Consider the following 26,972-nt stretch of genomic DNA (forward strand, 5'->3'; position numbering starts at 1 on the left):
CTGCCTAGGCCCACTAGGTGTATATCCACCCGACGTCATTTCATGGCGCCTGGGAATGTTTTCCAGGTTAAGGCTGGGGGATATCCTTAAGGGGTAAATAGGCGAGTTGCCTCGGGTAACAATGAGGAAAGTACGTGTAAGGGGGAAGTCGGGAGAGGACTCATCCGCCGTGGTAGGAGGACTTTCGACACAGGAACATTGCGTCCCATGGTGCAGCAGCAGATGTCTGCGGGGCACTAGATGTGTGTTCCTCGAAACCTTGATGAAAGATTCAGAATCAGAAGGAGACGACGGTCATGGAGAAAGTGAGGGAATCCACAGAAAAGACTTTCGGCTCAGTAGCCATGGCTTGCCCGGTGGAGCACGATGAACGGGCAAAGCCTGACCAATCCTAGGTAGCTGAATATTGGAGTGTGAAAAAGTCTGGGCATCTAAGGCAATGCTCTTTCAAAGAGTGATGGTGGCTGAGCTGGTCAGGGAACCTTTAAGATGGCAGACTAAAGGTAGGTAGGTATTGAAGATGAAGATGAAGATATCTGGGTGAGTGCATAAATCTAAGTTACTTCACTAAGTGGGCGGGTGAGTCAGCAATCCCGGATCTATGCAGCACGTGACACCTCTCCTCAGTACTCAACCAGGAGATGCTCAGTCAGGTGACTACCCCGCGAGTTTCTCCGACCGTCTTTGCCTGGTGGCTGCCTGGTGACTGCCTGGGTGCCTGATCGAGTCTTATCGATAAGGCTCCAAGCAATTGCCAACACAACAAACAAATTCACCTGCTGCCTTGGTCCATCACCGCTCATGCCATGCCATCATCATTTACTCTCTTCACTCTCCTCCATGACATCTCTCGGGCATCTTAAGAGCAGTCAAATTGAATCTACTCTGTTTCAATTTTGTTGCATTCGCTTCCGAATGTCTGTGACTGCCTTCGCTATTTTATCCTTTCTGTCCCCCAAGCATATTCACCACGTCGGTTGAATGCCTGGCGTCCATCAACACACCTCTACTACTTCACGGGGCCGGCGACCACCCCTAGTCCATCATCCAGCCTCGTCTCTTCGTGAAAATCTATCTGACAATCATCAACCATCAATTCTCTCACTCCAAGCTCCCCTCCCAGTCTCTGTCCAGCCTACCGAAGACCAAGATGCTACCAGATGCCGACATAAACGCTTTGGACAGCCACCTAGGCACCATTGTCCGCGAAAACCAACAACACCACGACAACCTGCAAAACTTGCTCTCCAAGTTCCAAGAGCTGCTCGAAAGCTACAATAATTTGAAGAGTGATTACGAGGAGGAAAAAGAGGGACGGGAGCGTTACAAACGGTTGGCGAGGGGGCAGGTATGCGGGCTCCAGCTTGTGCTTGGCCAGCAGCTAAAGGGAAATACCTAGGAACGGAACCCGTTTGTGTTGGTCCTAGTTGACGGTGATGGCTACCTGGTATGCGTCCATATGCTCTGTCATGTACGGCACCTGACTGATAAGGGGCCTAGTTTAAAGAACACCTGATCAAAGCTGGAAGCGATGGAGGTATCACGGCTGCTCGACTCATGCATGACTCGATTCGCGAGTTACTACATGACCGCCTTGGGGGTCACGCGGACCAATGTCGGATCATGGTTCGCATCTATGCCAACGTCCTGGGTTTATCCAAAGCTCTGGCGCGCTCCGGACTTGTGGGCCATGAAGCCCGATCGTTATCGCCCTTTGTAGCCAACCTAACAAGCTCCCAAGATTTGTTCGACTTTATCGACGCAGGGGACAAGAAAGAAGCGGCTGATTACAAGATAAGAGGTCAGCCTGTCCTCCCAACTGCCACGTCCTGTTCGCTGACCGAGATAGAAATGTTTCGGATGTTTGCTGACAATAACCAATGCAAGCATATTTTCTTCGCCGGGTGCCACGATGCCGGGTACCTAAATTTACTAACCCCCTACCGTGGACGAACAGATCGTATCACCCTTCTTAAAGCGGCCGGGTTCCATAATCAGTACAATACTCTAGACTTGCCGGTCAGAGAACTTCGGGAGGTCTTCATGTCGACACCCTTCGCTGGTGTTCACGCAAGGGAGTCTCCAAGTCAAACTCAGAGTCAATCTCAGATCATACCGCCCTCGCTCAGCCGTCCGGTCTGTAAGCATTATCAAAAAGTAGCACCCACCGTGGCCCAAGTGTCGTGCTGAGCTAACGTAGCTACAGGGCATTTGCAGGTATGGAAGCACATGCATCAAGCTCCACATACAACCAAATCAACAGATATCTAAAGTCCCCGACGATACTTCATCAATCTTTGACCGAGAAAATTCGTCTCCATCCCGAACTCACGAATACTATGCAGCCAATCTGCCAACCACTACCGACCCATTCTATGGGACTCATGTGCCTATCAACAAGACTGGGGATCGCATTGATACCTACTGTGCCGCACCCTCGCCTGAAGCGCGGGACCAGTACTCTCGTCGTGCCAGATTCCACCGGCCTTGCAACAACTTTCACTTAGCCGGACACTGTGATACTGTAAACTGCGAATTCGACCATGGCCCCATCGACATCAACAGCCGCAGTGTGATGGCCCACATTCTACGCCAGCACCCGTGTGGCGCCGGTCTCACTTGCCGATCAATGAAGTGTTTCCTCGGCCATCACTGTCAGAAAGACGGATGCCGGGGCACCAAACCGTGCAGATTTAACAGGCATGCTCATATGCTGGACCTGCACATTGCCAAGTGGGTGCCAGCCTTGGAGAAAGAAGACGTTGTCGCACCCTCCGTGAGCGATGCATCAGAAGAAGCTAGCCCGGTTGACTCCGACAACACCTTCGCATATTCAACCAACGATACACTATCTTGAAGCGCTGAACGATCTATAAGGATCGGTGCATAGGGATTCGATACTATATCCGAGACTGGAACGATCGTAACGGAGACATAGGTATTAACACTAAGATGGAATCATTAACTACGCCGCCTGCATTAGGTCGTTCTAGGGTCAATATGTAAAACCAGATTACCTCAGGTACATGGAGGTAATAATGCGATAGCCCACATTTGAGCATAAATGAAATCGTTCCTCTGGATGTTTCCCACGTTATCTGACATTCAAATGCCGACCTTTTACACGGACCATCAGGAGCCAATTTACCTTGAAATTGTGCCAGGCCTGGCTGACTTACAGACACTAACAATCCCAGGCTCCTGCTTTGCGGTGGGCTACGGGCAGCAGCTCCCTTGACGGCCCTGAAATCGCCTCCATGCAATATTCCCATGCAATATTCCCATGCAACGCTCCAATGTATTCTCGCATTGATATCCACCTGAACCCAGGTCGATATCTGACCCCGCAAGAACAATGTCTTTTTGACACTGGTGGATACAAAGAAAGCACTAAGAAGTTTCTCTTGCGACCGCCTAATCGTTCTTAGTGTTTCACTTTACCTGAGCACTTTCTTTTCAAAAATTTGAGGGAGTTTACCGGGCCACTGATTGTTCTTGACGCTTGGTCGAATTAGCCTACTTCTTTGAGTTCTGGCACTTTCGGCTGGAAGCCAACACTGGCTTGGCTTTGTGCTTTCATGCTGGATGAAGTACCTCGTTTGCTCCAGGTCGCCATCAAAGAGCAGCGGCTGTGATCTCCGGGTTGCTAATGCTACAGAGCATTATGCCGTTCATAGGAGTCTCCTTACCCAGCCGGCTTTGGTCGTCATGATAAAGGAAACAGAACTTCACCAGCGCGGCCCACATTGGCATATTTCGTCGAACAAACAAAGCAATGCCGTCCTCTCGCCTCTTCCAACATGAGGTTTGGGATTATGTCGGGTCGACGTACTCCAATTCCTTTTCAAAGCAAAAGGTATAAAATGGACTCTAAATCACATAGACGAGGGTTTCTGAAGGCTCTAGTATCACAAGCTCTCATCTACGCTACGGTATAGATTTCGCACGGTACACAACTTGCTCACTGCAAACGCTTGCCATCGTCACCACAGAAAAGACTTACAACAATGCCGTCCCAGCTTTCCAGGTTCCCCGAGATATGCCCCCGGTGCAAGAACCGGTACAACGTCCGGGTTCTGGCTGAGCTGTACCGCACCCAACGAGCACGACTGCCTGTCTCCGCATTCCCCAGAGCAGAGGCACAGGCCAACCCGGAGGAGTCATGCGAGCTGGCCCGCGATTTCCTGGATATTTTCAATCGCGCCGGATTTACGGACGAGGAAGTCTACCGCATCCTCGACCCCGACTCTGAGAGCGAGGACGATGGGCTGAGCGCTCTCACGCAAGAGATGCAAGACCTAGCTGTCACCCTTCCGACCCTCTGTGCCACCAAGCCGTCGAGAGACTCTCCCTGGCAATCGGTCGTACAGCGCATGGCCTACAGTATCGTTGAGGACGTCCTGCCGCCAACCACCCTGCCCTCTTGCAAATGCAAAGCATACTTGCTGACGCCGACTCGGCTGAGCTGCCTGGATCTGGCCCTGCTGACAGACTCCGTCGCGGCAATAGACTTCCTCTTCTCCGCGGGCCTTCACCCGACCACGGTGCTGCCCACCGGCTTCAACATCCTGGGTACCGCCATCCTGGCCGAGGCCACCCACATCGTAGCCTATATCTACGACGCCTTCGCTGTGCCTCCATTTTCCTGGGTCGGCAACGCACACACCACCTTCATCCCCGACCAACCGTCCCTCCACCCGCTCACTCTCGCCCTACGGATGCACAACATCCCCTTATTCCAACTCATCCTCAGCCACGAGGCGCCGGGCGAACCGATCCCCGCGGAGATTATGCTGTGGGCCGCCCAATACGGCGACGTAGAGATCGTGCGCGCGCTACACGAGCAAGCAGGCGTGGATTTCTTCGCCGACGACCAGCCCAATCGCATCGTGGGATGTCCTGGCCACAAAGTGCCGGGGGCAGTTGTCGAGTACAGAGGTGGAATGCCCATCGCGCGCATTCTGCTGCACTTCGCCGCGCGCAACACCGCCGCCGGTGCGCAAATGCTTCAGTGTTTGCTCGGCATGCTCCCGCCGGGAGACCTGCGCCTGCGCCGCCGCCTCCTCAACGCGCGGTCCTGGTACGGCACCACCCCGCTGATGGACGCCGTGCGCGCCGGCAACCACGCCGCCGTCCGCTACCTAGCAGACCCGCAAACCACGTCTCTCGATGTCGTCAACGCGCTCGGCATGTCGGCGCTGTATCTCGCGGTGCAGCGGCTAGACATCCAAGTCGTCGAGACCTTGTTCGAGGCCGGCTGCGCCAACGGGAACGAGCCCGATGATAAAGACGGAAGGCCGGTCAAGCCCCCCTTCTATGCCATTATTGACGCGCATCGCCGGCCCTGCATCGGACGATATAATCCCATGGAGTTGGAGGCGCATCTTGACAAGGTACTGGATGTGGCTAGGGTGTTGTTGTTGAACGGCACCGATCCCAGACTCAAGTGGGAGGAGAACGTGGAGGAAGGAGCGGAGGCCAAGACGGTGCTGGAGGAGGTGAAGACCGAGCCCGTGCTGGAGAAGTTGGCACGCCTGTTGTTGGAGGAGAAGGATTTCCCGCTGGGCGACATTTGAGCTACTGGCTTGGTCGCTTCGAGTAAGTTTAGACTCTGTTTGGAATAACATATGTTAATCATTATAATTCAAGTCTTCCTCTTGTTTTTACTTTTCTTTTTTGTTTTGTTTTTTTGTCTTTTTTTGTTTTCTTTTCTTTTTCCCTCCTCACTTTTGGAAGGATGATATATGTGCAAAATGTGTTAGTCTCGGTTTCCAGGGTTGTGTTTCGGAGCTTTGGTTGTTCCTGGTGTTGAAGATACTGTAAGGTAAGCGCAAGACTCGATTGACAACTTTTTACCTTCGAGAGCTAACTAATCGTGATCATGATATAAGCGAAAGCAATCGATGATGCAAGAACTCCATGAATGGGCAGAGACGGGCTGCAGCCATGATGTCTCCGCATTGTGAAAGCTCTGAAGGTGCCGAATCAGCCTCAATACACGTTTGCCAGGCTGTTCACCGGGCTTACACACTAGGCCTACTTCTTCATCATCTTGGCCGGGGGCCAGAAGATTCGTTATCAAGTCTCTTTAATACTCCCGGACTTCGAACAGAATACTGGCCTGCTTAGGCGGCCGCCTGTTCTTATGTCTGAACGTGACATCGGAATTGGAAAACCTCAATTTGATTATTCTGCGACAAAATCGCCTTTTGACAAATACTTGACGATCGCCGATTCACTCTCGACAGTGATCTCGCTCTATAGATCAGCTTTGTTCCACTCGACTGGATGGGAACTAGCAGCCAGTTGGGGCTCGCCCAACCAAGCTTCGCTGACGAAGGTTATATCAGGTTGCTGCGATGGTGAGGCATCACCTCTATTCGTATCCAACGAGAGCCCCGGTATCCTCTGCTGAAGATCCCCTGGAACTCATGCGATCTGAACGTGGAAAAGTGACAATGAGCGCTCGATAATGAGCCATACATTGGTTTGGCCATTGCTTTGATACTTAAGGGAGACCTCCGTATAATCAGGGTCTGGTCAACGTGTCCGGAATCTCTTGAGGCGATGTTCACGAATCGATGAGGATTCTCGCTATGATTGTTTATCTGAAGTGAATGTACCATGGTACAAACTCAATGTGTCAGTGACTGCAGGGAATGAGAATCACAGCAACGCACATATATAAGAGGCGACATGATCGAATACGAAAACAACCCAAACCCCCCATAGTTCTCGATCGATACATCCTTCAGAACATCCAACCCACCTTCATCAAACAAGACCAGCTCAAACACAAAACTATCAACCATGGACAACATCGACCGAGTCGAAAGCGCCCAATGGTGTGGCCAATGTAGTCATCTCAGGAGGCCTGCCAGCATGGCCATGGAGTTCAGGCAGCTACGTAAACAACGCATGCCAGCGCTTCCCGATCCGGAGGGCATCCAGATTCTCAACGGGGCGAACCTGATCCCCTGTCTGATGGCCCTGTGGAAACAAGCGGAGCTGGACCTGTCCCATCTAGAGCGTATGCTACGGCCGGACAACGACCGCGGCGTTGGGGCGCCAACCCTGCGGTCCATGATCCAACGACGCTTCTGCGCGGTACTGGCTGAAGGTTTCCAGAATTACCAGGTCTCCGCCGACGGGAGGCTGCTCCAATTCTGCTGCTACGCCGGGCACCAGCAGGCCCCCATAGGCCCTGGGTCGGGCCCCGCCGCTGCACCGCAGGTCGCCTTCCCCAACGTGGTGCACCACGCCCTCGCCCACGACTCGCTCGACGAGATCAAGCTGGCCGTCGCGTTGGGCCTGGAAGCCCACCGGCCCGTCTACTGGGGATATACCCTGCTGGGCGCGGCGATTCTGGCCCGAGCCCACAAGGTGATTCGGTACCTCTTTGAGCGGGACGATCGGTTTCCCGGGACGGCCAAGCCCCCCGCCGACCAGCGAGTCAACTGGATTGGGAGCGACTACTACGGGCCGCTCGAGCTGGCGCTCGTCTTGAAGGACAAGCAGCTCATCTGGCTGCTGCTGGAGCTCGTCGGAGGGGGCAACACGGACACCCTGGAGTGGCAGCACGTGGAAAACCTGTGCGTGGAGCACACGACCAGCGGCGTGATGCTCAAGTACCTGGTCGCTCAGATCGGAGTCGACCTGCTGGCGAGCAACGCCAACATCATCCACCAACCGGTGCAGCTCAAGCTGTCAGCGGAGCTGGCGGCGACCTGGGGCGACAACGCAGGCGAGTACCTGCTGCGGCGGGCGATCCGCCAAGACTGGGCGGTCTCCCGGGTGGTGATCGACCTGGTGCTGGGGCAGGCGCAAGCGTCCTGGACCCACACCCCGGCGACAGACGCGAACTATGCCAACCGGTGCTATCAGCTCCTCAACGACCCCATCGCCGGCCTCGACGACGACCGTCCGCGGAACGCGATCCCGCTGATCGCATGGGCCACCACGTTCGACCACCGCTACGCCTTCGACGCGCTGCTCAAGCAGCCCGGGTTCGACCTGAACCGCGCGTTCGTCGCGCAGCCTGACGGCGACCACATGTACACGCCCCTGACCTTCGCCGTGCGCATGGAAGCCAGCTGGGCCGTCGACAAGCTGCTGAACCGATCCGACTTGAACTTGCACCGCCACGGTCCCATGCCCTTTCGCTGGGCCAACGCCCTACCGAACACGCGCTACCCCAGCCCCTTTCGGGAGATTGTCGACCTCGTGGAGGACCGGGCCAGTCAATGGGTCCCCGGCACCAATCGCCAGGTTGGGCTGGACAACGCCATGATCGCCTTGGGCAGGCGCTTCCGCATCATGGCCACCCTGTTCATCGGCAGGTTCAACCCCCAGGTTCACGTTGGGTGGCGTACGGGGGAGACCTTTCCAGAATGGGTACTGAGGAACCAGTTCATAAGTATCTACCTTGATGGTGTGGTTCAACTCCTGCACCAGCACGGGTACATTGCGTGATTACCGCGTTGGACCTTGGACCCTTGGGGGAAGGGAGTAGATAATGGCTTAGCTGATAGTTATTTTTTAGATATCTCCATGTATCAGACTTAGTTCAATTTTTAACTTACAATAATGTACGTCATCAGAATATATCCGGAATCTCACCGCCTCCGGGCAGAATATCCTTTTTTTTACTCCAACAAGACCAGACGAATTCAAGCAATCGAAATGTATGTATGACTCGGTGTTGATTATACCCTTGTATATCGTATATCTAACTTGGAGCAAGAAGCCAACCTCGAGTAAACTCGCAGCAAGACAAAACATAAAAGCTCCCACAACGCCAGCGCTCGTGTATATGCTTTCGACCCATGAATACTTTTCAAACACGCAAATAGAGAAAGTGCACAAGAAGCATTATGCAAAGACAGAAAAATCATTTTTTCCGTCAAGTAGAAATCCATCTCATCTTCAGTCCTGGTTCTCCTCGACCGCCTTCTCCAGATCTTTGATTTTGTGCCGGCCAATCCGCAGCTTGCTGCGCATGTTCTTCTCCTTGATGAGCAGCGCGCGCTTGCGGCGGCGCGGGGGATAGTTGATGGGACTCTCGCCGCCAGTGAAGATGGCCAGATCGTAGACCATAGCCCCGAATAGCCCGCCGAAGATGTCGGCCACCCAGGGGCCCCAGACCCACCAGACGCTGTTCTCGGTGAAGACCTGGCCGCCCCAGCCGGCCATGAGGACGGTCAGGCGGGGGCCGAAATCGCGGGGCGCGTTGAAGCAGCTGCATTGCCGGCACAGGGTTAGCTTGCTTGCTTTACTATCTCACTGGTGGTGAGCGTGCAGAAATGATCGTTGGGGATGGACTTACCCGCCGGTGTTGTAGCCCAAAGCCAGCAGCAGCACCGTGATCACGATGCCGATGATGAACGCCTGCATACCGGCGCCGGGCGGGGCGTTGGCGTCGTCGCCCAGCGCCAGGATGATGCCGACCAGGATGGCGCTGCCAAGGAACTCGTCGAAGAAGGCGGTCGCCGGCGTCACGAACGACTTGGGCCCCGTCAGCATCGCCTCGCTGGCGGTCGTCTGCGCCTGCGGCAGCTGAGATTTGACGGAGAGGTCGACGATCGCGTCGTGGTAGATCGCGTAGGCGATGCCCCCGGCGGTGATGGCCCCGAGGATCTGGGCGAGTACATACAGCGTGCACTTCCGCGCCGGGAAGCCACGCCACACGGACAGCGAGATGGTGATCGCCGGGTTGAGATGGGCGCCCGAGACACCACCGGCCATGTAGATCCCGATCATGAACGCGAACCCCCACGCCGCGCATTGCGAGACGTAGGTCCCCGCCTGCTCTTGGGAGGTGTAGTGCGACAGGCCGGCGCAGAGGCCGAGGGTGATGGCTACACTTGTCTAAGGAGGTGAAAAGGTTAGCATCGCCAAGTTGATTCTCCGGGGGGAGGGCGAGGGGGCAAACGAATGAACTCACTCCTAGCCACTCTGCAAAAGGCTCTTTCGCATAGAAGCGGATTTTCGACCAGATGTTGAAGAACCCATCATGGTCCGGGTCTTCTTCTTCTTGCTGGGATTCTTGGGTCTGAGGGATCCCGGTCGGCGGTTCCTCGGCGGCCGGGGGAGGGCGTGCTCGTCCATCCTCCCTCTCTTCCTCTTTGCGATCCTCCGGCAAGGCTCCGTAGCGCATGCCATCGCGGACCACGTGAGGGAGTGGTTGGGCGAGACTCCAGACCGGCTTGCCGGGCTCGTCTTTGCCGTATTGAGGGTTGAGGTTGTGGTACTCCGGGTGAATGTAGGGTCCGTAAGAAGGCGGCGCGCCCCAGAAGGCAGTGGATCCTGCTAACGAAAACCCTCCCGGAGGCTGGCTCCCCTGGGTCCGAGACCGGGAGACATCGTCTTGCAGGTCGCCGGTACGTTGAGTTCGTGCGGTAGCCTGCCGTGAGGCCGGAGGTCGTTTGTTCGGGGGTCTTTTCCGGGGCTGCTGCGACTTTTCGTGGCTGTGAGAAGATTCGTCGTCCGAATCGGACGATTGAGATGATTGAGACGATTGGGATTGAAATTCCTCCGGATCCGTGTGAACTTCTACGGTGGCGTTAGCATTGTCGGGCGACTACAGTCCCAAGTGCATGCAGTAAGGGGACAGACCATCCACCTCTTTTTCGTGCGACTCGAGCGCGTTCGCCATGGAAGTTGATATTCGATTTAGAGCAACGAGAGCAAAACGACAAAGCAATTGGGAGGGCGATGTGAGATAGCAAGTGTACAATTAATTAAAGCCCGAAGACCTTAAAGGACGGAATTATCAAGCGCAACCACTGGCCTTGCTCTTCAAAGAGCGACGGGGTTCCAAAGCGGGTCTTATATACTCGGTCAATATTGCGTCACGGAACAAAACGTCAGGATATTCGACGGGGAACGGCCAATTAACGATCTGCATCCACACTGATAAGATTCATCAGCGCCACAACCTGGAAACCTCTTTTTGAACACCAGAGCAGTACACGAGAATGCGGTACAATCCAGAGAACTTAATCACAGACATACCCCGGCTTGTGTGGCGCACACATCGTAGGTAACTAACTCGAATGACAGAGTAGCTAAGTGGGCAGATTGCATGAATCATGGTGGCTGCTCTTCGTCATAACCAGCAAGCATCGGGCTGTTTTACCATCCAGTCGACTCGAGACGCAATGGTGGGTAAGCTGGCTGTAGGGCTCCAGTACCTGAAAATGCTTGTCGGGTGAGGGATCTACGGCGATGAAGAGCATCCATTTAGCAGTACAAGTACAGTGGAAGTGGTCGGAATTCGAAAAATCCCGTGCTGATTGGCGGGTTCTCGAAATCAAGGCAAGTCCACGCCGTCGTGGACTGGTATGCCGGGCACTGACCCTGGGATGGTTGGCGGAAGCCCATCCGTTGCGCGCGCGTACACATTGGACAGGTCCGTGAGGATCGGCCAGTTAGTCAGTCTCAGCGGTCGACGGGAGCAAAGATGGGACCCACCGGTGACATCGCCGGCCCAGACAGTCCCGAACTTACTCTGTAGTACTGTACTCAGTAGCTGGCAATCAAACCAGCTGCGGTGCGAATCAGTCCAGCTTTGGGGCGGAACAAAAAGCTTTATCTGGTGCTTTCGACAGGGTTTCCATGTCATAGCGGACGGACATCCCAGCCAAGTGGGATTGCGAATCGTAGGGCCTCCGGAATGCACTCCGACTGGAGGCACCTCTACCGGGGAAGGAGACTTTCCTAGCAAGGATGGCATTGGAAGATTTGTACTCAGGTGGGAACTCTGCTGTCACATATCCTGCGATGGAAACACTTGGTTCAGTCTCCGAGATAAAGATAAGATTTGTAGCCTCGTGGTGGGCAGTTTGCCAGACGAAGTTCCAAAGTCAAGACTTAGCTGAAGGTCGACGGGATGCCCGCGATGGTCGAGACTCCCAATCGACTTGGCGGGAAGCCGAAAAGGGAAAGTAAAACGGCCACCATGACATCATCAGTCCGGTCGCATCGACTTGTTTCCAGATTGGGACACCGGCGGCCTGATCTGTCAGGCTGCCTTGAAGTCCCCGATCGATCGCTTTCTCTCCAATTCGTGTGCATGCTAGTCCGTAACTTATGTTAGATCAGTTCCCATCAGGCCACCTCAGGTGCATCTTCTCCTTGCTGTCTCGGAATTCTGTAGAGCGACTGCTCTCTGAGAATAGGAAGTATACTTACCGCTTTGGTGCAGATGCAGGCCTTGCTATCGCGACAGGTGGGCCCGAGCTTCAGCACGAGAAAGGATCTGGCAAGGCACCGGATATCCCACCGTGCATGGAGGCTACTTGCTCAACCACCACCAGTCTGAAGGCTTGAGTCTTGCAGCCTCACCAGCGATTCATCCCAGCAACGATCGTAATGTCGTACCCTCACAAATCTCGCTGTTGGCTGCGTACATGTCGATAAATAGTAGTTGAGGCAGTTCGGAGAATGTGAGGGAAAGATACCCCACTCAAGCAGTAGCTTTCCAATCGGCATTCGATGACACGTCCCCTTGACCATGAGTGCATTCTCTGAGCAATGGTAAGCAAGAGTTTAGGAGACGATCAAGCGGCAGTCCAGCCCAGCGATACGGTCATAAGCGGAATAGACCAACTCAGTAGTCTGGATATGGGGTACATATGAGCTTTCGGATCAACAATGCTACGAGGCGGTGGAAAGAAGGGGAGGCTATACCCTCGCTGTCCCCAGACGATCGGTTATGCATGTGGATAGAAAAGTCGGGCCATAGGTGAAGGATTCATGAAGAGTGACAGTGGCCACAATTCGGTTGGCTACCACCATCATAAATGAGCTTCACGCCCAAGGGGGAGGCGCGGCCGCCAACTCTTCCTCTCGATTACCCTGCGGATGAATCGGGATGCACTGTGGTACTAGCGGTTGTGTGTATACTCAGCGTCCGATCACTCGCAGTCCCTCGGCTCAGCATGTACATCGTGGGCTTCCCAAGCATCATGGTCACCATGAGCTCGGCAATCGTGATGAGCGCCGCCTCTAGTCGAAGCTGTTTGTCATTACTGATCAAACATTTCGGGCAAATCCGAGATTTGCATAATAAAATGAGTGCTGGAACCATGTGGGCGATAGTATGCTTCGTCTCGGGTTGTCTCACGTTTCGAGCAAATATGCGCCGGTAAAGCTTGGAGGGAAGAGCTCAACCTCTCGGCGAGGCTAATGGGGAGACATGGTGTTGGCTTCCCACGAGCGCGAAAGGATGGATAATCATGCCGGGACGGAAAGATCCTGGATTCCCTTCGTATGTCGTGGCGAAGTTGCGGTAGTCATTGTGTCTGTCTTGCTATGATCTAAGTGCCATATAAGCCCCGGTACTGTCTTCTCCGTCCGTCACCAGCGACTCGAATGACTTGATCCAGATCGTGTAGTCCTCAGTCTGGTCCCTGAGTCAAGGCCACTGGGAAAGCCACGAATCCTTTGCGGTCAAGTGAGCAAGACAGCATCTTCACATTCGATACACACCACTGTTGCGTGGGTAGTCAGCCCTGTTGCCACGAGGAAAGACGATCGCGCGATAATTCGCGCTAACTTGGTCAAAGAGAGGGATCAATCTGTGCTTTGTCACGGCAACTGAGGTTCTTGACGCATTTCCAATCGCTTGGGTGACTGCACTGGGCAAATGTAAAGTGAAGTTGTCGATCGTGAGTCTGTCATGGTACAGCCATCAGTTAGTCTATTTGTTGGGACTAGTGGAAGCACAGGCAGCAGAGGGACTCGAAGATATATCTCGTGACACACCACATTAGAGTAACAAACTCGACCTTCCCTAAGAGTCCCACCACTCCGTGAAGAGCTCCAGTGATGTGCATTCAAGCTCAAAGCTGGCTAAAAGATGATCAATGTGTGGTTATGAGTTTAGCTCATGGTGTTCGGCACTCAGTGGCAGGGTGCCTGGCCGATGTCCTCATTAGGCCTAGTGACCACCACGGCCCCACCCTTAGAGTCGTATCCTAAAGAGGCTTAGTGTGATTTATAGTCCTGCGTACCTAGTACTGTCCTCAGCTTGCATATTCCAATCTTTTTGATTCACCTAGGATCTCTTCTGCTGATGCTTACAGACTCTTTGTTGCTAATAGACATCTCAATACTGTACATCTTATTCTTTGATTGTGGCAGATCGAACAACAACTTTCCATATGATAAGGAGATATCGGAAGGAGACGATATCTCGGCGTCATCCGCGAGACGTGCTGCCCATACCTTCCTCGCATCGCAATAATCCAAGCTTTGACTACTGCAGAGAGAGATCCAACGTGCGCTCACAGCTGTCATGGTTGGATTCACTCCCATACCCGCGTTCCTGTGGCGGCAGGTGATAAGTTCAACCTGACCGCGTATGCGTCGGTTATGGCTATTGCATGGTTGATTAGACTGAACCTCAGGAATTCTTTCCATGGTTGTCCCTGCGCAAGAGAAGGAGAACCACTGCATCAGACGCCTCAGGGAGGCGGCTCTCAGACGATATTAAGTATCTGACTCATGTTATACGTCGTTGATCGCATAGTGTGAATCCTAAATTCTTTACAATGAGACTGACCAAACCTCGGAGCCGCAGATTACACCCTTCGAGAATCCCCCTTCCACTCACCATGCAATACGCCTAGTGGAATAGAGACTGGAAATACGTCTGATCATACTCCAAACAAGCTACATACGTACACACAACTCCTTTTCTAGCGGAGTACAGCCGATATCAGGAACTTTCGTTCGCCGATTGGAGCCGGGCTTCCGGTCGCGCGTACGAAGATGATACCAAGTGGGAACAGCAGGCAGGAATGAACTGAGGCTGTGCGCCATATCCGCTCATACTATTCAACTCGGACCTAAGAAAGCGGAAGCCCACGGTGGTCTCGGGACATCAAGAGTGCACGTGGCGACAACATGGCAGGCACGATCTGTGACGCGTTATGGTCGTACTGGAGGCCCTTTCAGCTAGTATGGACCCGGGAGACGTTGCAGTAGTTCGATACTATTTTTGCTTCAAAATGTCCAACATGAGATTAGTGAAGCCAGGGCCGAGCTACTATAGCTCTTCCCTCGGAAGGGGCCTGCTGTCGTCAAGCTTTGTACGAACAGCAAACCGCAGCCTTGGCAATTGAGATTGACCCTCATGAAGCACATGTTGATCGGTAAAGAACTGGAGTACCGGGCCTGAGCCGCATCAGCTGCTAGCTCCGCTGTTGAGAGTCTTGTGGCTTTCAATTCATAAGCCGCAATAGCTGATGGCGTACTTCACAGCGAACTGCTCATGATACAGTGGAGATCATGACGTGCGGCAATAAGATGGTATGCGCCTTTCCTGTCCTCCTGACGTCGGAATGCTGAGAAGCACTGTCATCTCCAGGCAACGGGCCTGATCTTGCAGATCTCACGCGTGAGCCTGCCACCTACTATACTGCGTCAACATGGAACTTGGATAAGTACGTGACTTACCTATCACTCGTCTTTGCGGCCAATACTTGCCAGAGTTGTGTGGGGACTAGACGAGAAACCTGTGACGCTCTATTATAGGGCCGCCCGGATAAGTTTTCCAGCGCCCGCTATGCCAAAATTATCGTTAAGGGATCAGCGGGGAAATCATTATGAAGCCTACACAGTCCTGCTCTGGAAATCATCGATCATGTCGGAGAGGCTTCTTCTATGATATCACTTCGAAGCCGAGGCTCAAGACACATAGCAAGATAAGAATCCGACACAGCACCACCGATCTGATGTTTGAATGTGACGAAGACGAGCTGTCATCTGAATCCTAGGGGGGCGACGAAGCCTCCGTGTTGTTGGGCAGGTAGGATGTCATTCATCACAATGTTTTTGTGGTTGTGGTGATGAAGAAGGGCTAGCCGTGGGCCTGGATGGTCGTCCGACGTCATTTGTTTTGGCGATACGTCACACCCGCCGCCGCGGTGACTCGCCGGCTACTGCTACGCGGTACTCCATACTACTCGGTTACTACTCACTAACTACTCAGTATGTGTCAACTGCTAGTGAGTGGACTGGATCGATCTAAACCTCATGATCGACGGGTTCTTTTCTTGTTCCAGATCTTCCGGAAATGTTACTTCCCGGTGGTCCTGACCAATGCACGCCGCCGCATTCCTCGACAGGGGAGCGGAAGAGCCCACTACACAAATGGCAGCCGTTTGAGATCCCGGGCCCAAAGCCCACTCTGGATCGAAGGTGGTGCTGAAGCATGAAAACTCAAAAAGGCTGCCTCTGGATTACGATGTCCTACCTAGGAAGATTTGAGTGAAATGCTTCAAATGGATCGGAGGATCCATGATCCCCAGTGATTCATTCCAAAGGCGAAATGAGCCTGGACCCGGGCTGCATCTCAGGCTCAGAGGCGAAAGTGCCGCTTACGGGCAGATGCGCACTTGGCGGACTTGACGGACTCGTGACCGGACTAGGCCTGTTTGGGAGATTTCTTCGGAGTGCAATCGACCGCCTTCGATTTCGACTAGTTAATCATCGTCCGTCTCCTGACTCGATTTGTTCGGATCTTTCCGGGAATGCGACTAGCCCTCAATTGTACCCTGCGCATTTCTCCATGAATCGATTAGTGACTGTCTGTCTGTCTGTCTGTCTGTCTGTAGACAGTCAGTCAGAGACAGTCAGCGTACCCGGAAATCTCACCGTATTTCGCTCTCCTTGGTTTCTGGTTTCCTCCTCATGTCAACCTTCTCTGGGGGGGAAGGGGGGGAGGGGCGTGGAGGGGCGTGGAGGGGCGTGGTGGTTACGACCCTATTTATCGTATCGGGCTGCCTTGCGTTTCGGGCCAGGCGAAGTCTGATGGATCATTTTTTCTCTCCATGCGGGCCCGATGATGTCACTGGCGAGGGGCGGTTCTTCATGCTGCCTTGATTGTCCACCCAGAAGGTCTGCCCCGTGCGGGTCTCGTTCCCTTCGCGACTCCCCCCCCAATTTGGGTATTTCGGTGGCTGTCATGACGGCATGCCCGCGCCCTCCATTCAGGGTTCCATGCTCCTTGAAATATATAGGGTCACGCCCGGCGGCAGTACCTTGATGCAGCCTTTAGATGCTTCCCCGCACAACCAGATCCTGTGGGGGACGAGCCAATTGTACAACAGCAATGCAGCGATCTCCACGACTTCTCACCACCACTAACCTCCTGTTCAACATTGTTTGCTAAGAATCAATATTCCGCCCCTGGACGGTGATCCCCATCGTCGGTTTTGACCCGTGACCCTACCTAATCGTCCCGACCGCTACGGCGAACGTCTCGCCACTCTCAATTTTAAACCTCCCTTCCAAGTCCAGGACCGCCCCCCCCCCTTTACGCACAATGGGCGACCGCAAAAATGCCGCCAAGGCCTCTGGAGATGAAGACGGGGCGGGTGCAGAGGAACCTGGACGTCCGATAAGATTGACGTACAATGTCGAAGGGGCCCGCGAACGTGAAATGCACATGTAAGTCTCGAGCCCGTTCTGACGGTCGCAAATCTCCTCTCCTTCACCTCGCGACTGACGCGTGTCCTCTGCGGTACAGGTTTTATCCCTACTGGGGAATCCCCCCGGTAAAGAAACGATCCGCCAATGCGTCTCGTGATAATGTCCTCACCGTGTTCGCGCAGCTGGCGACTCTCCGGCTGAACGCCAAGCGTGCCTTGATCTCCCTCTTCGATCGAACCACCCAATACGTAGTAGCGGAAGCGACACCGCGCTACGACCTCCGCCGGCATCACAATCACCAACAGGACTCGAACGCCAAGGCGAAATCTGGAACTTTGTGGCTTGGTGTGTGCCAAATGTCTCGGGAACACATGAGGATGTGCGACCACGCGATGAAAACCTTTGTGGACGATCCTGAGGCCATGTTCATGGTGCGCGACTTGTCCAAGGATTCCCGCTTTCATGACCACCCTTCCGTGGTCGGACATCCGAATAACCGGTTCTACGTCTCGGTACCGATCGTATCCCCTGGGAAGCATGTGATCGGGAATCTGGCGGTCATCGATGACAAACCGCGGGATGGACTGGTCGAAGAGGAGATCGTCTGCATACGAGACTTGGCCTTGACCGTGATCGACCACCTGCAATCCCAGCGAGCGATGCGTGAAGAATATCGCGAAGAGAAGATGGTCAAGGCCCTAGCCTTGTTCGTCAATGGCAAGTCGGACCTTGGGGAATGGAGCCAGAATCAAGATGGACGGCCAACGAAGAAGACGGGTGGTGCGTTGGTGGACATGTCAGAGGTCAAGAATCGCCTCGACGACCTCAAAGTTACCGACTCGGAGGATGACTCTGTTCAAAACAATGAGTCGGAGAAGAAACGGCAGAGTGAGACAGATCCACCGTCTGACGAGCAAGATCGGCAGCAGGATGAGCCGGAAGAACAACAGGATAATACGGATCAAGTTCAAGGTCTATCGGAAAAGCAAGATCAAGCGGAGCAGCAAGATCAATCAGAATTACAGCAAAACGGGGTAAACTCGGAGTCCTTTGATGATCAAGATGACACCCCTATGTCTCCCAAGGGTACGAGGAGCCCATCGCCAGACGTCAGCCCATCGCCAGACAGCTGTGGCAATTCAGAGAAGAGTCCTACATTGAACGGCGGTACCACAGACAAGCGTCGCTCTTCGAAAAGGAACTCTGGATCTCCAGGAGAGCAGGGGTATCCTTCTCAATCCGCCCCAGGCAGCGGGGATAATTCCAAGCCTTTTGAAGATAACAACAACACTCACAAAGCCCCCAAGGAGAAAGGCTATACCTTCCAACCATCCGGTAGCGACCGCCAAGATGACGACACTACCCCTTCGCACAATGCAAAGCGGGGGCATAGCCCGGATTCAACTGTACATAAGTTTGGAAAGGTGGGGGACAAGCCGACCAAGAGCCCGGTAGGCTCACATGCGCAGGGGCGACCAACTCGTCCGAAGCTCTCCCCTACGACAAGTCGTCTACAAGAATCGCTGGTTCCCTCCAATGTGAGGACAATTCTCAGCCGTGCTTCAAACCTGATTCATCAGGCCCTTGATGTCGAGGGAACCATGTTTCTCGATGCATCAGTCTATGCGAGACGACAGTTGATGGGTTCAACTAGTGACTTGCACGAAGATCGCAATCCTAGCCCCCGGAAGAGTTCGGGCGACAGCCAATCGACCCACGGGAAGAAACCGGCCAAGGATCAGAACCTCGGATCCGCCACCCTGGTGCTCGGTCACTCGACGAACGCTGGTCTAACGCAGGACCACGAGCCGAGCGATCGACACTACGTCTCACTTTCGAGCGAACTGGTGAGTCGCATCATCGACCGCTATTCGCGCGGAAAGATCTTCCACATCGATGCGGACGGTACAATCACAATGAGCTATGAGGGTACTGCGCTCAGCTCGGAACTGGAAACCCATGTTCGCGGAGAGGGCGCCGGCCTGGAAGGGAAGCAACCCCACGATACAATGATCCAGGAAGAAAACCGGGATATCAGAGACCTCATCAAGGTCATGCCGGGTGCCCGGTGCATCGCGATTTTCCCTCTGTGGGATTTCCAGCGCAATCGATGGTTCGCTGTCAATGTGGTGTGGACGAGAGATCCGGGCCGAGTGTTGTCGGAGCCAAAGGACTTGACCTACATGGCGGCCTTCAGCAACAGCGTGATGGCGGAGATCTCGCGGCTAAATCTGCAGGCGGCCGACCGCGCGAAGGCCGACTTCATCTCGTCCATCTCGCACGAGTTACGCTCTCCGCTGCACGGCATCTTAGGCACACTGGAACTGCTTAATGATACGGCGACCAGTGTCACACAACGACCTTTGTTAGAGACAGTCTCCAGCTGCGGCAAAACCTTGCTTGACACCCTGAACAACCTGCTGGATTACGGCAAGATGAATGCGCTAAACGACCCCCAGGGATCCCAGAAGCAAAATGAGTCAAAGAATGAGGAAGAACGCCGTACCAGCAAATCCCAGGGACCGCCCGAGCAGGAAGAGGACCTGAGCCTTATTGTGCAGGAAGTAGTCGAAGGTTTGGTGGCGGGCCAGGACTTCTTCTGGAGAACCACCGAGACCAAGCCCGAGAAAGAGAGGAAAGCGAAGGAGAAGAAGCCTAAAGGCAATCTCAAGGATGTTATCACTATTGTCGACATCAAGTGGCAAGAGAGCTGGCTTTGCATGGTCAACCCGGGCGCCTGGCGCCGAGTTATCATGAATCTCTTTGGCAACGCCTTGAAGTATACCGAAAAAGGCTGTATCCGACTGCGCATGGAGAACAGCAGCATGCTCCTCGAAAACGAGAAAGTCCCTGCTGTCCGGATCGTCATCACGGATTCGGGTCGCGGGATGTCCGAGGATTACATTCTGCATCACCTGTACACGGCATTCGTCCAAGAAGACACCATGTCCCCTGGACTAGGCGTGGGTGTGCACATTGTGAATCAGATCGTCAAATCCATGTCCGGTCAAATTGAGTTCAACAGTGAGCTTGGTGTTGGAACCGAAGTCAGTCTGCTGATTCCGATAACCATGATCACAGACAAACCGGCGACATCGTTGGCTTCGTCGAGGTACGAAACCCTCAAGAAGAGGTTGCACGGCCGCACTGTTGCACTGTTCACGAATACTTTCCGAGCCAACGACCTAAAGGTGAAACCGGAGTTTGTGGACAACATCGTGACCAACCTTCGTAAAATGATCAGCGACTGGTTTGGCTTGCGGGTGTTGACGGCGGACGAGCTGGAAGGACAACTGGCCGATATCAACATTATCACCCAGGATGAGTACAGTCGGAATTACAACCCGGAGGCCACCGGACCTGGCGGCCTTTCCCCATCAGTCTCAGTCAGTGTGGGGTTCCCATTGATCGTGCTGAGCGCGAACGCTACCAAGGCGGCTGATCTCCGGAGCGACCGGGACGACGTTGTCTTTTTCTACCAACCGTAAGTGACTTATGATCCATGCCTTATCCTGTCAAGTGCTGACAGGTGGTTAGTGTGAGCCCCAAGAGTCTGGCCACCGCGTTCGAGACGTGCCTTGACATCAAGGAACGTTCTGGAGACAACACTCCTGCACGAATGCAGTCAACGCCATCTCCTCCTCCTGACGCTCAGATCCAGCTGCCAGAGCCTGCAATGAATGGCTCCAGGCCCCAGTCTGCCGAGACCCAAGACCCAGTCAACAAGAAAATGGCGTCTCCGCGAGACAGTCCGATGGTGGATGATGTGAATGGTGTGGACGATCAAGCGACCGAGCGACGGCAGCCAATGTCCGGATCCGGATCCCGCAGGGTCCTTCTCGTCGAGGACAACGCTATCAATCTCCAGGTACGGTGCTTCCGCTTCTGTTCTATATACAAGCGACTAATCTGGTCCGACAGCTTCTTGAAATGGCCGTCAAGAAGTCCAAATTCCAATACCATTCGGTGTCCAACGGGCTCGAAGCGTCTGAGGCCTTTCGACGCTTGGCATTTGATGCCGTGGTGATGGGTACGACTCGTCTCCTCCCCATGTTGAGAGGTGCATCCCACTAACAAGTAGCAGACATCTCAATGCCGGTCATGAATGGGCTGGAGGCCACCCGCAAGATCCGGCAGTGGGAGCGAGCTCACCATTTGGAGCCCACGGTCATCATCATCCTCACGGCGGGGGTGTCGCCGGATATCCAGCAAGAGGCGCGAGCCAGCGGAGTGAATCTGTTCCTGATGAAACCGATCTCGATCGCCAAGTTGCAGGGGGTTCTGCGCGACATGCCCGACGCGAAGAAGGGGGCCCTCTTTTAAGCGGGTCTAGGTGTTTCTGGACTGGAGTCGGGGGGCAGCGTGGGGCGTTATTGGTCTTTGTGTGGTTGATACGCATGGCATGCATGGGAAATGACTCACCATACTACGAGTATACGATTTTTTGATGTATCAGCGACGAAGATAGGATAGACGAGACGATACCTACGGGATTTTAGTTCTCTAGCATTGACTTGTGAATATGCAGACGGACGGAATATAATGATTATTGGCCTACATGCAAGATTGCCCGCTCCACAAACACAAACAACAAACCCAGCCGAGTGAAGGCCAACTTTCACGCGCGATACTCAATCTTCAACACCCAGCAATAATGCTCCCCCTCCCACGCCTCCAGCGGCACATCGAACCTGAACCCGCCCTCGACCTTCTCCCACTGCACCTCCCAATCCCCCGCCGTGTCATCACCCGTCAAAACCACCACCCGATCCCCGCCCAACAAAGGCAACGGCGCCTCGACCACCACCTTCCCCTCCCTCAAAACCGGCTCCTCCACCCACAGCACATAAAACGCGTCCTCCGCCTGCGTGAACCTCACGGCCCCGGCATTCCCCTCCGCCATGACAAACCAATACCTCGTGGCAAACACCGCCTCCGCATGCGTGGCAATCCACCGCCCGGCCTCCCTGAGATTCCGCTCCTCGGCCTCAACAATCGTCCCGTCCGCCCTGGGGCCGACATCCAACAAGAAGTTCCCATTCTTACTCACGATATCGACGAGGTCGCGCACGATGGTCGACGCATTCATGTACCCGTCCGGCGGGGTGGCGCGGTTATACCCGTAGCTGTAGGGGTCCATGCCCATGTTGGACTCCCACTTGCGGCGCTGGGCGGAGCTGAAGGTCGCGTACTCCGGGGTGTCGAAGTCGGCGGCCTGCGGAATGCCGCACCGGGAGTTAATGGCGACCTGCTTGGCCTGGTTGAAGAAGCCGGCGGCGAAGACGGGGGTCGCGTTGGCGGCGCCGCAGTCGCACCACATGATGTCCGTGCCGTAGGTGTGGGCCAGGGTCTGCATCTGCGGGAGGAGGAGGGAGTCGATGAAGTTGCCTTCCTGGACTTTTGGTAACAAGGTGTCGGTGGTGGTGGTGGCGACGTTGGGCAACGGGATCCGTCCCGTGTAGGGCTCGACCTCCCCCGTGAAGGGGTTCACGGCCGGGAGGCCGGGCCAGCTCGTCGAGCTGTTCCCGGGCAGCTGGGCGAAGCCGTACGGCGCAAAGTCCGGATTGAACCACTCGGGTAGGGAGAAGTAGGTGCCGCGTTTGAGGTGCGGCTGGTGGGTGGCGGCGGCTGTGAAGAGCTCGCCGACCAGATCGCGGTGCGGGCCGTAGTGCAGGCTGTTGCGGTGCGTGGTGTTGCCGGTGTCGAAGAGGGCGAAGCCGTCGTGGTGCTTGGTCGTCAGCACGAAGTATCTCGCCCCGGAGGCGGCGATCAGGTCGACCCAGGCTTTGGGGGAGAAATTGGTGGCGGTGAAGTTGGCGAAGGAGTCGTCGTAGTTCCAGTCGCGGCCGAAGGTGCGCAGCCGGTAGGCTTGCGTGGAGGATTTGTCGGCGGCTGGGTGCGTCGTGTACCACCTTTTGTTTCTTTAGTGGGTGCTGGAGTGGTTCTTTGGGGAAGGGGGATAGGGGTGGTGAAGGGGGTAAGGGGGTTAGAGGGTAAGATAGGGTAGGCGATGGGCAACGTACCAGAACCATTCGGCGTAACTCTCCCACGGAGTCGAGTTGCCCCAGCCCGGCACCGCGTACGGGCCCCAATGGATGAAGACCCCGAACTTGGCGTCGTCGAACCACTCGGGACTCTCGTGGCGGGCCAGGCTGGACAGGTCGGAGGTGTAGTTGGTTAATCCGAGGGAGAGATCGACGATCTTGGTGGTCAGGATATCACCCTCGTAAGTGATCCGGATGGTGGCCGTGCCGTTGGCGGTGCCGTGGACGCCCACGTTGACTCGTTTCTGATCACCGGGGCAGAGTCGCTTGATATGCCCGGGCTCAGCAATCGTAGTGCCTGGCATCTCAAGCGTGGCTGTCAGTCCTGCGCCCGAGATGCATTCATTGCCCGGATTGTTGACCGTCAGCTCGACAATCTGACTGCCCTGCTCCGTCCATTTCTGGGTGGGCCGCACGAACTGCACCTGCGCAGCCGCCGTCGAGGTCACTGGCCACAAGGACATTGCAAAAACGTGCAGTCGGCCCGTGGTGGCATTGGTCGTCAGGGGCAGGGTGACAGACTGCAGGCTCTTGAGCGGGTCCAGCGCGGCGGTGTACTCGAAGATGTGTGAGGTGTTGAAATTGGTGTCGTTGGGTGTGTATCGATAGGGGAAGATGATCTCGCCGCGATTGATCGTCAAGAAGGCCCACCAGGGGAGACTACGCAGCTCTGACACCACAGTGGTGTTGTCGCTGTAGGTGTAGATCACGTCCCCGGAGACGGTTTCGAGCTCCACATCCGCCGAGACGAGCATCGAGGCAGACAGATACCGACCTTGGGGAACTGCGATAGACTGGCCGGCGCAGATGACATTGTCGGGCAGACCAGCCTGGCGATATCCGGGGAAAGAGTAGGTGATGCCTGTCTGCGATGAGGTGTAGCTCCCGTTGATCCCTAGTTCGCTGGGGTCGGGATAGGACTCGTTCGCTGCATTGAAGGTAGCCTCCCCTGGGAACTGACCGAACGCCTTGTTGTTGAAGTATGGCTTGAGTGAGACGGAGGTAGACTGGGTTTGTTAGAATGCAGAGCGTCAAAGACTGTCAGTGGAACATACGGAGTGATTGGTATGGACAGCAGCAGAAGCGACTGACCCTGCGAGGGCCACCCAAAACAATGCTTCGTTCTTCATCGCGGTGATGCGGTGGAAGAAATGCACGCCGGAAGGGTTCAATTTGAACAACTGAGCCGACCTCATGCGATATTGTTCCCCTCACCAATAATGCCACAGTGACATCGTCACTGGAGACACGGGAACTGCCAGACCGCGCATGCGCAACGGTTATTGGAGGCGACAGGCGAGCTGCAGGGGACTAAATGATGCTAAGATGGCTAGGGGCGGGGAGGGCGTCGATAAGAAGAGGAGGTGCAATTTAGGGCTTCGTTCCCCTCCCCGATAAGCCCGTGGGCCATGATAGTGCCTCGCACGACTGCATGTTACATCGGCCGAGACGTGGGGCTACTAATTAACGTTGAATAGATAAGAAGACGCAGGCGCCATTGGACTTGTCAGAGACTCTTCACTATCATACCCAACCCACCATGTGGTCGAGTCGGAACATTCTTGCAGCGCTGGCCTTGGTGCCATTGAGCGCTGCCTTCAACAACCCCCCCGGGGTGGACATCTGGTGTGGCAAGGCCTATCGCGCAAGGTGAATCGCCTCCATCAGTTTCTGTCTCCACCTACTGACCTTGTACTGCAGCAACGCCTCATTCAATCCGGGAGGATGGTTCGAAGAGCCTTCATACTCCGCGACGCCTCTGCTCAACCTCAAGGTCCGACCCCGGATGAGCATCTATCTCTCCAACGACCCCAGCGGCAGTCTCCTGGTTGACACAAGCGTATCGCATCGCATCGGCGACCCCTTGCCCCTGACAGCAACAGCAAGCAGCAACCACAGCGCGCAGGCCTTGCACCTGCGCATTGAGATCGGCGACACCAACGGGACAGCACTCACGTCCATCACCAACTACACCCTCCCACTGGACACGCGCAATAACGAGATCCCCATCCCAATGCAGGACCTTCCCGCCCGACTCCAACCCTACACCGTGACCGTCCACGCCACTCTGCCCTCGTCCAACGCAACAAGCAAGAACCCGACTACCTTCACCAAAAGCACCTCACTGTACCGCCTCCCCCGACGCACCGACGGGGGCAGCGCCACGCGCATCGACAACCTGTACGGGGGGTTAGCCTACCAAACCAGCACGGAAGAGAGCTGGACCTCGATCTTCCCCTACACCTACTACGGTACAGTCCAGCTCCCACTGCAGCTAACCCCAAGCCCCCAAGCCCCCAAGCCCCCACCACCAACTAACAACTCCCACCAGCCCAATGGACTCTCTACTGGGACACGAGCCCCACAACCCTAACAACCTTCACCTCGCAAAACTACAACGTAATCCACATCGTGCCAACGGGGGCCCTCTCCACAACCTCAACCGCCTACCCGTGGACCACCCTGAACCCCTACCTCGCCCTCGCCGACCACACGCACCTGAAATTCCAATACGACCTCCTCTTCGACCCCACCAACACCAGCACCATGCTCACGCAAGCCCAAGCCCTGCAGACACACCCCTCCCTCCTCCTCTGGTACCTGGCCGACGAACCCGACGGCAAGGCCACCCCGCCCACCACCCTCACCGCCGCCTCCACCACCCTCAAGACCCTGGACCCCTACCACCCGATCTCCCTCGCCCTCAACTGCGCCAACTTCTATTACGAAGAATACGCCTCCGCCGCCGACATAATCCTGTCGGACGTGTACCCCGTCGCGACGAACACGAGCTGGAGCAGCGTGTACGACACCCCGTGCAACGCGACCTACGGCTGCTGCGGGTGCGACGACTGTTCCGGAAAATTCGAGGACATCGCGATCCGGCTGGACACCTTCCGGGGCTTCGACGAGCTCGTCGGCTGGGAGAAGGTGCATTGGGCGGCGCCGCAGGCGTTTGGGAACGAGACGTTCTGGACGCGCTACCCGTCCGCGCGGGAGGAGGTGGTCATGAATCTGCTGGGTGTCAATCACGGGGCGATGGGGGTCGTGATGTGGGATTTCCCGACCTCCGCGGAAATCAATGCCGTCACTGGGGAATTGGCGGGGGTGGTGACGAGCGCGGAGATCACGGGGTTTTTGGTGGGGACGGAGCGGAGGAGGGTTGAGGTCGGTGGGGAGGGAAGGGCGAGGGTGGATGTGGCGGGGTGGGTGGATTGGAGGGCCAAGAGGGCTTTGGTTAGTGTCGTTAATCTGAAGTATGAGGATACTATCGCGGAAGTGGTGGTTGGGGGTGCGGGGGATTGGGAGGTTAAAGCGGTCGAGAAGGTGGTTTGGGGAGAGGTGCAGTGGAGGGTCGAGGGGGGCAAGTTGGTCGTCGATGGGTTGGTGGGGTTGGAGGTTTCGTTGGTGATTGTGGAGCTGGTCTGAGGCTGTAATGGCGTTAAAAGGTATAGTGACTATACATTCTTGAATGGTGACTGTTGATCA

The 26,972-nt window shown here is 55.2% G+C and overlaps 8 protein-coding genes across 8 annotated transcripts; 5 read left to right on the forward strand and 3 right to left on the reverse strand.

The window, feature by feature from the left end:
• The first annotated feature begins 803 nt into the window (after positions 1–803).
• BO95DRAFT_158001 (zinc finger CCCH domain-containing protein) lies at positions 804–3,091 on the forward strand. Its single transcript, XM_025580699.1, has 4 exons — positions 804–1,348; positions 1,400–1,447; positions 1,501–2,157; positions 2,207–3,091. Exons 1-4 carry the CDS (start codon positions 1,151–1,153, stop codon positions 2,855–2,857), a joined length of 1,554 nt encoding a protein of 517 aa, XP_025447127.1. The 5' UTR covers positions 804–1,150; the 3' UTR covers positions 2,858–3,091.
• A 588-nt stretch (positions 3,092–3,679) lies between these two features.
• BO95DRAFT_510667 (ankyrin repeat domain-containing protein) lies at positions 3,680–5,576 on the forward strand (the record flags this gene model as incomplete). Its single annotated transcript, XM_025591371.1, has 1 exon — positions 3,680–5,576. Exon 1 carries the CDS (start codon positions 4,008–4,010, stop codon positions 5,574–5,576), a length of 1,569 nt encoding a protein of 522 aa, XP_025447128.1. The 5' UTR covers positions 3,680–4,007.
• Positions 5,577–6,718: 1,142 nt separating this feature from the next.
• BO95DRAFT_158039 (uncharacterized protein) lies at positions 6,719–8,613 on the forward strand. Its single transcript, XM_025580701.1, has one exon. It carries the CDS (start codon positions 6,811–6,813, stop codon positions 8,470–8,472), a length of 1,662 nt encoding a protein of 553 aa, XP_025447129.1. The 5' UTR covers positions 6,719–6,810; the 3' UTR covers positions 8,473–8,613.
• Positions 8,614–8,925: 312 nt separating this feature from the next.
• On the reverse strand, positions 8,926–10,654 carry BO95DRAFT_449433 (MIP/aquaporin family protein; the record flags this gene model as incomplete). The annotated part of the gene is made up of 4 exons (XM_025587950.1): positions 8,926–9,238; positions 9,326–9,867; positions 9,944–10,551; positions 10,615–10,654. 4 exons carry the CDS (start codon positions 10,652–10,654, stop codon positions 8,926–8,928), a joined length of 1,503 nt encoding a protein of 500 aa, XP_025447130.1.
• A 155-nt stretch (positions 10,655–10,809) lies between these two features.
• BO95DRAFT_158076 (uncharacterized protein) lies at positions 10,810–11,960 on the reverse strand. Its single transcript, XM_025580702.1, has 3 exons — positions 11,473–11,960; positions 11,014–11,413; positions 10,810–10,911 (listed from the first exon to the last, which is right to left on the reverse strand). Exons 1-2 carry the CDS (start codon positions 11,732–11,734, stop codon positions 11,067–11,069), a joined length of 609 nt encoding a protein of 202 aa, XP_025447131.1. The 5' UTR covers positions 11,735–11,960; the 3' UTR covers positions 10,810–10,911; positions 11,014–11,066.
• A 5,283-nt stretch (positions 11,961–17,243) lies between these two features.
• BO95DRAFT_158099 (uncharacterized protein) lies at positions 17,244–21,880 on the forward strand. The gene is made up of 5 exons (XM_025580703.1): positions 17,244–17,457; positions 17,537–20,923; positions 20,977–21,307; positions 21,361–21,469; positions 21,524–21,880. Exons 1-5 carry the CDS (start codon positions 17,333–17,335, stop codon positions 21,760–21,762), a joined length of 4,191 nt encoding a protein of 1,396 aa, XP_025447132.1. The 5' UTR covers positions 17,244–17,332; the 3' UTR covers positions 21,763–21,880.
• Positions 21,881–22,057: 177 nt separating this feature from the next.
• BO95DRAFT_352089 (alpha-L-fucosidase) lies at positions 22,058–24,496 on the reverse strand (the record flags this gene model as incomplete). The annotated part of the gene is made up of 3 exons (XM_025582114.1): positions 22,058–22,831; positions 22,874–23,351; positions 23,463–24,496. Coding segments are annotated over 3 exons (2,286 nt in total), but the record flags the coding sequence as incomplete, so codon positions are not given.
• Positions 24,497–25,019: 523 nt separating this feature from the next.
• On the forward strand, positions 25,020–26,912 carry BO95DRAFT_478578 (uncharacterized protein; the record flags this gene model as incomplete). The annotated part of the gene is made up of 3 exons (XM_025590043.1): positions 25,020–25,133; positions 25,185–25,735; positions 25,816–26,912. Exons 1-3 carry the CDS (start codon positions 25,024–25,026, stop codon positions 26,910–26,912), a joined length of 1,758 nt encoding a protein of 585 aa, XP_025447134.1. The 5' UTR covers positions 25,020–25,023.
• Between the last annotated feature and the right edge of the window lie 60 nt (positions 26,913–26,972).

The sequence above is a fragment of the Aspergillus brunneoviolaceus genome, assembly GCF_003184695.1.
Source record: "Aspergillus brunneoviolaceus CBS 621.78 unplaced genomic scaffold BO95scaffold_4, whole genome shotgun sequence".
NCBI lineage: Eukaryota > Fungi > Ascomycota > Eurotiomycetes > Eurotiales > Aspergillaceae > Aspergillus > Aspergillus brunneoviolaceus.

Excerpts from the sequence above, each read along its gene's own strand:
- BO95DRAFT_158099 (XM_025580703.1), top strand. The coding sequence starts at position 17,333 with ATGGGCGACCGCAAAAATGCCGCCAAGGCCTCTGGAGATGAAGACGGG. Across the intron at positions 17,458-17,536 it reads CGCGAACGTGAAATGCACAT|GTTTTATCCCTACTGGGGAA; the intron begins GTAAGTCTCGAG and ends TCTGCGGTACAG. Across the intron at positions 20,924-20,976 it reads GTTGTCTTTTTCTACCAACC|TGTGAGCCCCAAGAGTCTGG; the intron begins GTAAGTGACTTA and ends ACAGGTGGTTAG.
- BO95DRAFT_158001 (XM_025580699.1), top strand. The coding sequence starts at position 1,151 with ATGCTACCAGATGCCGACATAAACGCTTTGGACAGCCACCTAGGCACC. Across the intron at positions 1,448-1,500 it reads TTGACGGTGATGGCTACCTG|TTTAAAGAACACCTGATCAA; the intron begins GTATGCGTCCAT and ends TAAGGGGCCTAG. Across the intron at positions 2,158-2,206 it reads TCTGTAAGCATTATCAAAAA|GGCATTTGCAGGTATGGAAG; the intron begins GTAGCACCCACC and ends ACGTAGCTACAG.
- BO95DRAFT_158076 (XM_025580702.1), bottom strand. The coding sequence starts at position 11,734 with ATGCCATCCTTGCTAGGAAAGTCTCCTTCCCCGGTAGAGGTGCCTCCA. Across the intron at positions 11,414-11,472 it reads CTGGGCCGGCGATGTCACCG|GACCTGTCCAATGTGTACGC; the intron begins GTGGGTCCCATC and ends CCGATCCTCACG.
- BO95DRAFT_158039 (XM_025580701.1), top strand. The coding sequence starts at position 6,811 with ATGGACAACATCGACCGAGTCGAAAGCGCCCAATGGTGTGGCCAATGT.